This window comes from Apium graveolens, chromosome 5 (assembly GCF_009905375.1).
Source record: "Apium graveolens cultivar Ventura chromosome 5, ASM990537v1, whole genome shotgun sequence".
NCBI classification, from domain to species: domain Eukaryota; kingdom Viridiplantae; phylum Streptophyta; class Magnoliopsida; order Apiales; family Apiaceae; genus Apium; species Apium graveolens.
Window position 1 is genome coordinate 302,702,342 of NC_133651.1, and position 11,428 is coordinate 302,713,769.

Genomic DNA, 11,428 nt, shown 5'->3' on the forward strand with positions numbered 1-11,428 from the left:
CCAAATTTGATAAATTAATAGATATATTTAATCATAATAAAAAATTAACTTCTCAGTACATATATATTCTTTACATATTCTATAATTAATCAAATTTAGTTTTCATCTCATTATTAAACAGTTTTTTTTAAAACAACTATTTTCTGAGTTCAAATGAATAACATGTTCGTTTCTTTTTTAACATATGTGAGTGCTTAAATTGAAGAGCTGGTGAAAATTCGAAATGCAAATTTTTAAAAAAATTTAACTTTTATTTCTAAATGTATTTAAAATAAAAGGGGTGGGCTACTGAACTAAGTTGTATGACCAATTGACCAAAATCAAATTTGATAACTTAATAAATATTTGTAATCATCATCAAATAATATCTTCTCTTTTAATAAATATTCTTTACATTTTTTGCTGAATATTAGTATATATATGACATATTTTGTAATAAATGAAATTTATTTTTTTAAATCAAGTTTTTATTTTAAAATCGGACTTTCCTTCACCTAAATATGAAATAGTTCTTTAAGAAAATTATTTGCTAAATCCAAATGAATAATATGTCTGGCTAAAGGTTAACATAAGTGAATTAGTATCAATGAATTAAATTAACTTTTTATTAATTATCGAAAGAATAAAAAATTGATATATGATTTGGGAAGTAGATTTAGACCAAATGGTTGTAATAGGTAATCTTAGACAATGTATAGTGCCTCCCTTAATTATGGTCGTCAGTCTTCACCGGCCTAAATCTTTTTATAAACAAACTTCATATTTATATATATATATTTTTTGATATAAAAATTACTTTCGCAAAATTAATATTTAACGTTTAAGAGAAAAATCTATTACAAATCGTGATTTGATTTAATTGTAATTAATAATATGGTTGGTTGAAGATGCATTTGATTTAAATGCTAAAATTCAAGAGACTATGGAAATTCATATATATTATATTAATAAAAATTGTTTTTTCCTTTTTTTCCTATAATGGTGTGCAATATTATAATAATATAATTTTTTAATCTAGTATTTTGGTTAAAAAATTGTATACTCCTTCAAATCGATATAATAAAGAAATTGATATAATGTTTGACCGAATATATGGGTTAGTTAAATTCAATAAATGCATAACATAATTTATAGTTATAAAAGATCTCTACATTTTAATTAAAAAAAAGTTTAACTGAACCACATACAACCCAATTGTAGTTGCAAGTTGCAGTTATTGAACAGGCAGCAGGAGAGCCGAGGAAAGGGGTTGTCCAGTAACTTCAACAAACTGAGAAAGGGGTTTCTTAGGTTCTGAGCGGCTCATTGCGCATTGTTAAAGGTAAGAAGTTCTTTTCTTCAATCTTTACTATTTGTTCATGTGTGCAATATATATGATCAATTAAACTATTAGACATATATGTACTGACGCATGAATGAAAGGAATGCAATTGCTATGTACTATTTTTGTAGAAGCATATAACAAAGGAGAGCTGGTATGTTGTTTCCTACTTTGTGATGACAAGTCCTTATATTAAGGCTTGTACTTGTACTTCAGTTCTATTTGAATTTGCTTAGTCAGTACAATTAATCTATTTATATTTTCCCGATTCAGCCTTTGCCTGAGGAGTTTGAAAAAATTGTGGGAAATGAATTGACCGGAACAGTGTATCTCCGGGTTAGAAATGGTGATGCATGGCAATGTTCGTTGGATAGTGCCAATGCATGCATAGGAAATGTTGGAAAATTTATGGATTTCTATGCAATCAAACCATACAGTGTCTTCCTTCTTGATTACAAAGACCATGGACGTTTTCATGTTCAAATATTTGATGGTAATATGGTGGAGATTGATTACCCACTAAGGCATATTCAATATCATAAAGTATGCGGTACAGGACGTGATCAGAAAATTTTTAGTCCGGCTGAAATTGAGAAACTGGCTGCAAGGTTCTTCTACAATGCAATGGGTGACAGCCGCCTAAGTGACAGAGTTTACATTGAGGGAGAACACCTTCAAAAAAACGCTTACACTCAGGTTACATTTTTCTCAATCGAATTTCAGTTCTGCTTGCTATTTCTACTATTAAGTTCAATTTTAATTCTATATTGGTTAGGTCCTGCCCAATGATGTAATCGCCCGATTAAATGTACATGAACAAATGACCTGGGTTCAGTTATGCCTGAACAAAAGTACTTGGATTATAAACTTGAAATAGGAGAATGGGAATTTGCTCTTTAACAAAGAGTGGACAAAATTCTGTGAATATGTGAACTTGAAATAAGGGGATGTTTGTGTGTTTTCGCGTACGAAGCATTCGCAGAGGTTGAATATAAGTATCATTGACAATGATAATGACAATGAATCAATAACTGAAGGTATATTTGCAGATCTTGATCAGACCTAAAAAAACTTAAACTGTATATGACAAAATTGTTAACCATGTTGTATTCATCCTGGGCAGTTCATGGAAGTGGAATTTCAGCCAAAAAATGTTTCAAAATGGTTAGTCATGACATGCTGCATGACGGGAAACTGGTAACGTAATTGCATAACTTACATTTGTTGTAACAATTTTAGGGAGTGGCTAATACATTTATGTTCTTCACATCTATATTTGTACTATATAGGAATTATCATCAAAGTTTATAGACACTTATGGTTCAATGTTGGGTGACAAAGTTAGGCTGCCGTTTTGTGACGGGTGGCAGTACATTACTAAGTTCTCTAAGCACAATAAAAGTTTGTTCGATTTGGATGAAGTTTTCAACAATTATTCTGTGAGGGAGAGTTTTTGGATTTTCTTCGATTGTGTTGGTCCATCAAGTCTATACTTAACAATATTTAGCACAAATGGTATTGATATTCTTCATTCCGCACCCGCTAAAGTGTCTTTGAAAGAGCTGGGGAAAAGACTGTGTTTTGAGGTTACTGATATGTCTACGTCAGATTCAAATTCTTCAGGTACTTTTCATTTCAGTATATAGTATATTACCAAAGAACCATACAGAATAACCAATTTTGTTTGCTTTATAACAGATGCTCATTTGGAGAGATCGCCAGGCCAAACAACAGGTACAACAATACTCTGTCCATTTAGGTAGGATGTCTGTTGGCCTTTATGCATAATTAATAGTTATAATTTTTATTCCAGGATTGGTTAATCACATTTAATCTGGAGGAAGTCAATTACCTATGATTTTGCATGATACGGCTGAGGCAAATGTCGAGGAAGGTACCTTTGAATTGATGCCTTAATGACTTCTTACAGTTTCATACGTATGTGTATATTTTGTGCGGGTGATCGTTGGGATATATGCAATATTATAACTAATTATTTGTATTTTAGGATTGGTTAATGGGATATCATCGGGAGGAAATCAAATACCTAGGATTTTGCATGATGCAGCTCAGGCAAATGTGGAAGAAGGTATATTTCAATTGATGGGTTAATGACTTGTTATAGTTACATAAGTAATTATAAAATTTCATGCCACTTCAGGAGCCACCCAAGCAAATCCAGAAGTATATTTTGGTGAAGAAGAAAATACCCTTTCCTTCACAGTAACTCTGTTACCGTCACATGTTGATCAAAGAGGACATGGAGTGGTAAGATTACATGTACCCAGTCCTTGTTAAAATGTGATCATGCTTAATCCGTACTTGTCCCCTTAACTTTTTTTTTATCTTCTATATAGTATTTCCCAAGACACATGCTCAAAGTATTTCGACCATGGACCAAATCTACTCTCATCATACTTCTATTTGGAGATGGTACTTGGTATGTTGTTGTTCAGCGAAAGAGGAAAACATGCCGATTTGGATTATGTTGGAACGATTTCACCTACAACAATAACTTTGTTACAGGCAACAGACTACGATTCATTTACCAAAATAACTACACATTCAGAGTTGTAATCCTTACTTAATTGCACTTCCAATCTGGCATGAAGGTTATTTGTACTTTAATTCGGTACTTATTTGTACTTTTGAAGTTTGTTATGTTTGATCAACTATTCACATTTTAATTATACCCCCTTTCTTCACCTATTTCTACAGTCATAGGCTTAATTCTTCTTTATTATGTTAGATGTAAGATGAAACAATTCAGAATACATTTGTAGAAGAATAAACTACTACCAATCTGTAACGTAATTTACAATATATAATGGTTAAGAGCAAAGTATTTAACACGGTAAAACATTTTCCCATAATCAGATTTACATAATTACTTAATAACAATAATGTTTTCCTACACATTTATAAATTCAAACAAACTAAGCTTCTGGAAGGCCGTAAAAAACTTCTTTGTAAACAACATTCTGGGTGATATTTGTAGCTGCACCAGACTCATCATCAACAAATATAGTGAGGCCAGTGGGTGAGGTTACTCGACTAATAGCAACATAGTACTCTCCATGACTGAACACTGACTTAGGTAAGTATAGCCCAACTGTCTTCAGGGATTGACCTTGAGATTTGTTGATTGTCATGGCATAGCAAATCTGTAAAGGCATTTGTTTCCGAACCAATTTGAATGGCATCTTTGTATCTGAGGGAGAAAGCTCCATACGTGGAATGAAATGCTTCGAACCAACAAACGTACCACAAATTACTTCACACTCCACACAGAATCTCAGGAATTTGGTCACAATCATCCTTGTACCATTACACAAACCTAGGGTTTGGTTCAAATTACGCATTAGCATAACAACAGCCCCAACCTTCAGTTTCAGATCATGAGGTGGCATCCCAGCTACATTTAAGGAGTTCAAATACTCTATTGGGAAGGCTTCATTGAGATCCTCATTTGTTCCGCCAAATTCCTCTACAGCATCAACACTAAAATAGGACACAGATTCTCCGGGGAGCTTGTCTACAATAAGCGAATTGAGGTGGCCCAGTGTCTGGTTGGTAGGGGTCAAAATACCTCTCTCGCTCAAGTACTGTGTACTCTGCCCTTTGTGAGCAAAATTAGGATACGTGCTACGAATCATGTTATCAACTGTGTTTTCAGTTTGTACGTCACAGAACTGAGACGGAATCAAAATTTGATTTTCAGTGGCCGGGAAATTACAGACTCGAGGTGGACTGACATGGCCATTACCAATGTCAAGTACCCATTTTGCAAACTTTTTAAGCTCTTCACTTTTACTATCACTCTCACCTTGTTTCAAGCGCATGTTTTTTGTCAGCAAGAATACTTGGCAAATGGACCACAGCCTTGACCTAGTGATACAGGCAGCTACAATATCAGCACGATCTCCATACGTAATTACTGGGAGGATTTGACGGAAATCACCACCAAGGACTATGATAATACCGCCAAACGGCATGGCATAACATTCTGGATCAACAGCTTTCATAATATCCTTCAACGATCAGTCTAGGCATTCAAATGCGTACCTGTGCTGCATAGGCGCCTCGTCCCATTTTATTAGTTGTGTCTGCTTTATGAGTTGCGCAACATCTGAATCATGGGCAATATTACATGTTGAACATTCATCAAGAACTATTAAAATTTTAAATCTGGAATGCGCAGTCCGACCACCGGGCATTAATGTGGCAGCAATCCCTGAAGAAGCAACTGGAAGCACAATTTTACCTTGTGAACGTAACTTACATATAAGAGTTCTCCATAAGAATGTCTTTCCACAACCCCCACTACCATAAACGAAGAAAATCCCTCCAACGTTAGTGTCAATAGATTGTATTACTGCATCATATATTTTCCTCTGCTCCTCTGTACAGTCCTGTAGTGGCTTGGCAGTTTCATACTCCATTCCTGGTGTCATAGCTTGTCTCTTCAATTATCAAATTATTTGTTCCATTGTTCAAATAGCTGCGAGGAGGTTGAGGCAACTGATCAAATTTCTTCAAGGATTTACCAACTGATCGGAGCAACTCATCTATTTCTGCAATATTTGATATCTAAAACTATTTAACAACATTCACCCAATTATAGAACAAATGAAGAACAATTAATGGACTACATTTCCAGCCCACAAAAAAATTAAAATTTGTCCTACACTGTAATGTAAAAAGGTGTCATACCTCCTAAAGCATAGAACTGCAGTTGCATGTCATTAAGAGTGAATAAGGTATTTGGACAACTTTGACGTCGTTTGAGTAAAATGTCATCAACCATGCTCTTCCAATGTGTACTCCATAAAGTCTTCGAATCAGTGACTTTACAATTGACAATAATATGGACAAAAAGCTGTCGAACCTGGGGAGTTAATCCACCTGCAGAAGCTTGAGTCAACACTTCATGCCATTCTTTATCATCGTCAAGTAAACCATACTCTTTACAGGCATCGCGAAATGTACTGTAATATACTCCATTAATGGTACGTAAAGAATCAAAGGAGGTGGCACCACGTACATTCGTAAGCAATAAACGAAGAAACCAAGGCTAACCCGTACTGTGATACACATAACATAATCTACCTATTTGAAAACCACGCTTCCTCATGGTCCATTTCCTCTCACCATCATTCCACACATAAAACTGTGGGATTTCATCATAAGTGTACTTCCGTGCATTAACATCAACAGAGTTTAAATAAAAAAAGGCTTCCAGTTTACTGAACTTGTTCTTCTCCCGGGCAGCAACTTTCCCTAGCGCTTCATTAGCACGGAAGGTGCAGTTTTTGTCACCTGGTAAGTGAAATTGAAGTCTCTCAACAGATATACTTCTATGATGGATATGGAAGCCAAAGATCCTATAGGCTGATTCAGCACCGCATAAATATCTCCCATCAAAATATGCATTTATCTCATCTATTCCCCCCTCATCAATGTCATTCGCTTGCCTTTTTCTCTTTCTCTGGACATGAACGGTAACACGATCATGGCCTTTCAAATAGTATTTAAATAAATACTTAAGACTGCGTGCATGACAACATATTTCCACATTCATATGGCATTGATACTTGACTAAAAGATCCCGGTTGTATGGTACTACCCACTGGTTGTCCAGCTCAGCCTTCCTTATTTCAACAGTAATGTTTGTCCTGCGTCGCATATACATCGAAAAGCCACTGTCATCAAAAGTAGTTCGAGCACAGTACCTGAAACCATTAAATTATTACAAATTTTAGGTATTAGGGTAACTTACTGGATTCTGTAATGACACAAAAAAGGGTATGCCTATATCTTACTTTTTTGGAAAATGACGTATACAGCGTAAATCTTCATGCATGGAGACTTTAAATTTTGCAAACCGCATGGACCGTGGATCATAAATTCCTTCACGGCTGCATAACCAACCGGATCTAATAAAGGATCTGGGATTCCTGCGGATACATAATTATCCACATTCTGCTTGAGGTTTATTTTTTGAATCAGCATCTAGCCATATTAACATACATGTGGAAGGCCTCTTTTCTAGAAACTCGACGACATACATAACTACAAAACGGGAAAATTTAGATTATATTGGCAATATGAAAACAAAAATGTAATTAGAAATTAAACTAAGAAAGTCCTGGTAAACAATCTTACCTCCAATACAAACACCAAAGTGTTTTTTGTCCTTAATATTTACCATTAACTGATCAAGTTTTAGCCTAAACACTCTTGATATGATGTCAGGATAGTTTGGAGCAATGCAACCAGGCACATACTCCATCATCTTCTGAATTTCATCCCAAAGAGAATTACAGGTCATAGTCAGGAATATGTCAGGATGTCCGATGTAACGGCATACGGCCAGCTCATCTTGAAAATTTTGTTGCATGTATCGCTTCGAACCAACATAGCCATCTGGCATAACTATACCTTTACCGGTATTTGAACTGTCCACATCACATCTACTAACAGATCTACAAATATTGCTGTATAATTCATTCCGTAAAGTAGTTTGGTGAGTACAGATCCACCATAGTCGTGTCTATTCAATGGTAGAAAAAGCATCTACCATATACTGTTGAAATAGTCTTCCACCTAGCCGAGGCGTCAAACCTACAATACAACTTTCATTATTTATTTCTGGGGAACATAAAGAAACATATATTAATTTCTAAATATACCTTACCATCAGACTCTCTAATTTGGAAAGTATATGAGTAGTAATTCTTCAGAGAAAAAAAGCGACGTGGTTTGCAAGAACTATCAGTATCTTTTGAAATTTAATCTTTGGGTGAAATCCATCTTCTCCACGTGGAAAGAGTAAAGGGTACTGTAAAGCCATCAACTTCGGATGAACATAAGAAACACGGACTAAACCTTTACCTTTTTCGTTAACAACTATATCACGGTCGCCACAGGTTTCTTCAGTGTCACCAACCATAATGCCAGCAACTTCATCAGTGCTAGAAATATGACATTCTCTTCCACTCTCAGATCTGATAACTTTTAGTGTAATCTGCAGCTCAACTATTTCATCGCTTTCATACAAATCACGCTGCTACCTAAACTCACCAACCAATTGATTAGTTTCATCTAACATTGTTATAAGACCTCGTACAACCTCTTTATCAACACTTTCTCGGTCATGAACACTAACCCACCGAAGACGATTATCAACTTCGTTAATGGTGTCATAAATGTAAAGTTGACAAAATTTGGGGGTTTCATTGTCATTCGGTATTAAAGATCCAAAAACATGGTGGTTCTGACCATTTAATCTGTATACATAAGGCGCCCTTCCATTGTTAATTGAATGATCTATGTTACCACCAGTAGAAGTAAAGGCAAAAATTACATTGTAGAGCCGTATCAATCTATGAAAAGTAGGACCTCTTTTCTTGTCGTTGTATAAATCCAGCAAATACTCAGGGGTAGGAGGGATTGGAGGCAATCTCACAGCACCTTTCATGCAACAAAGAGAAAATATAGGACAGCCTTTAGTCACATCTTTATTTACCATTTCTTCCTTCCACATCCGAGCATGACATTTGGAACATATGGCAATAGGACCACCCAAAGAAGCATACTCCTCAGGAACGACACGTCGCGGTGCACGTCTGCTCTGCATCAAATTACAATCCAAATTCTTCCCATCAACAATGACTTCATCATCACCATCAAGCGACCAACTAAGACAATCTGCATCAACTGCATTTTTTTTATTTTAGTTTGACAAAATTAAATGTGGATAAATTTTTAGGAGTACATCTTTGCTTTACTTACCACTTGATTCACAATCACTTGCTTCATAATCTGATCCTTCAGAATCATCAGACAAAAACGAAGGAGCAACTACATTCGGACCTGCAAGAAAATATTAAATGGTAAATCATTATTACGTAAGACATAACAATGACGGAATATCATATTCATTTCACCTTCATTAAAGTCATTACTTTCTTCCTCATCATCACTAACAATCTCATCTGCGAATAATTCTCTACCAAATCCAAGATAATTTTCCTTCCCTTTCCGGTTCAAAGGTTCACGTCCATTTAATGAAACATCATTAATGTTTGATCGCGTTTCCTCTGTTTCATAATTAAAATAACTATTAATTAGTTATTCCTGTTACCATAAGAATAGACAGACAAAAGCTTAACAATGCTAGAATATAATATTTACCTCTCAACATATTTCTAAAAAATGAGGCGCTACCTGAATTTGTTACATCTGATAAAGGAGTTATGTACTGACTACCTTCAAGAGGATTCATGTAGTTTACTCTGCTATTTGATCGGGGAGTAACAACAGGACTACTACATTCTACCAACCAAATATTAAACGCATTATTGCTTCATAAACATAAAATAGCAGTTGCTTTGCAAGATAAACACAGAGTAAATTAATAAAACAAACAGTACTTGCAGCTATTTCATTCAAATGGCCTGACCTAGGCAAGTCATCAAGTTTCCTCCTCTTTCCCACCAACCTAACAATATTTGGCGTGGATTCTGTCAACATTCCTGCATTAGAGACAAAACAATGGGTAGTCAGAACATAAGCCTAAGTATATTTGCTGTTTAAATTTTGTAAGAATTAGAATCTGTACTTGTAGGTGTTTTGTTTTGGCTCCCACTACTAACTATTGTTGGGGTAAACAGAGGTGATCGGTTCATCTTGGTTGACGGAGTATGAACGTTGGCCATTGATCCTGTTAACATGGGTGCTGAACAAACATACACAGAAGTCTTACTTATATTCACACATATAAAGAGAAGGTATTCAATAACAACAAACTTACCTGTGCTAGTACTCCTTACCTGTGGAAGAAGATAAAGCACAACGATCAGTAACAGCAAACTCGACAACCACATTCTCTTTGTTACGATTCAATTGTTTCGTTCTTCTGTACTTCCGACCATAATCTGCATTCAAATCTTCCAGGTTAAAGAACTTGTCACCTTCTTCACCACCCATACCTTGCACAATGAATCAACCCGTACTCAAATGGAAGACACAGGTAAGAAGACACATGTAAGAAGCTATTCAAGCTATTCAACTGCACACATGTATACACAATATTCAAGTGGGTGAAGATACTATTCAAAAGAGAGGGAGAAGTCACTAATTAACCTAAACAAACTAATTAGATTTTGAATTTCAAATATAAAAGTGTATATGACACATTCTTACCTTCCAAGAGAAGCTTCAAAAGCTTTCAACATAAGCTTTCTTCTCATCCAATATAATCTTTATTCTCATCCAATATGTAATTTTAAAAAACTAATCAGTGGCAACTTTAGTAATTTTTTACAACTTGGTGGGTACAATGCTAAAAAGAGGTGGAAGTTACTATTCAAAAGAGCGAGTAGGAACTATTATATACATAGATTATCACATCCATGATCTTAGAAGTGTCCTCTGGCAGAATTTCGCAGCATGGATGTACCTTCTTGAACCTTTATCTTTCATCATATTGAACACCATAAATCAGGGTTAAATGGCGTTTTGGTCACTCAAGTGACCACTAACTTTCACTTGGGTCATCGAACTCAAAAAGCTGTCAATGAGGTCACTGAAGAAATAATAGTGTTCAACTTAATCATTGCACACGTTAAAAATTTCACGAACATTAAATCTCGTTGACTATAGACGGTTCTCCGTTAAATATGTACAAGTCGGATGCCACATCAGATAATTGACCCGCCCAATCCTAAAACCACCCAACAAATTAAACCCGACCCAATTAAAACCCACGACCCTTTTAACTTTTATCCCAAAATTAAAACCCTTTATCCCAAAATTAAACCCTCCTCTTTACGATCTAAACCCTAATCGCAAGAATGGTTCGAACTCGATCAGGTGTTGAGGTTCGTTTAACTCAACCAATCGATGATATCGATAGCAATGATACCGATTACCTGTTTGCATTTGATGGAGATAACAATGAAACGGAGAAGGATAACGAAGCTGAATCAAATTTTGAAGATGCAAATCAGACCACCGATAAAGAAGCAACGTAAGTAATGTTATATCTGAACTTTTTACAGTTAATTAGGGCTAAATATTCTTGCTTTGAATATATGATTTTAT

General features: G+C 35.3%; 2 protein-coding genes across 2 annotated transcripts; both read right to left on the reverse strand.

Moving 5' to 3' along the window:
• Window positions 1-4,257: 4,257 nt before the first annotated feature.
• On the reverse strand, window positions 4,258-5,346 carry LOC141661121 (uncharacterized). Its single transcript, XM_074468106.1, has one exon. The coding sequence runs from the start codon at window positions 5,344-5,346 to the stop codon at window positions 4,258-4,260; it is 1,089 nt and encodes a 362-aa protein (XP_074324207.1).
• Window positions 5,347-5,361: 15 nt separating this feature from the next.
• On the reverse strand, window positions 5,362-7,754 carry LOC141661122 (uncharacterized). The gene is made up of 7 exons (XM_074468107.1): window positions 7,487-7,754; window positions 7,390-7,393; window positions 7,144-7,239; window positions 6,401-7,053; window positions 6,035-6,286; window positions 5,873-5,895; window positions 5,362-5,784 (listed from the first exon to the last, which is right to left on the reverse strand). Exons 1-7 carry the CDS (start codon window positions 7,752-7,754, stop codon window positions 5,362-5,364), a joined length of 1,719 nt encoding a protein of 572 aa, XP_074324208.1.
• Window positions 7,755-11,428: the final 3,674 nt, after the last annotated feature.

What these genes read in the sequence shown, in the direction of transcription:
- LOC141661121 (XM_074468106.1), bottom strand. Translation starts at nt 5,346, where the DNA reads ATGAAAGCTGTTGATCCAGAATGTTATGCCATGCCGTTTGGCGGTATT.
- LOC141661122 (XM_074468107.1), bottom strand. Translation starts at nt 7,754, where the DNA reads ATGCCAGATGGCTATGTTGGTTCGAAGCGATACATGCAACAAAATTTT. An exon ending in TTATGTGTATCACAGTACGG is followed by an intron (nt 6,287 to 6,400) that starts GTTAGCCTTGGT and finishes ATGCCTGTAAAG; the next exon opens with AGTATGGTTTACTTGACGAT. An exon ending in GCAGTTCTATGCTTTAGGAG is followed by an intron (nt 5,896 to 6,034) that starts GTATGACACCTT and finishes CAAATATTGCAG; the next exon opens with AAATAGATGAGTTGCTCCGA.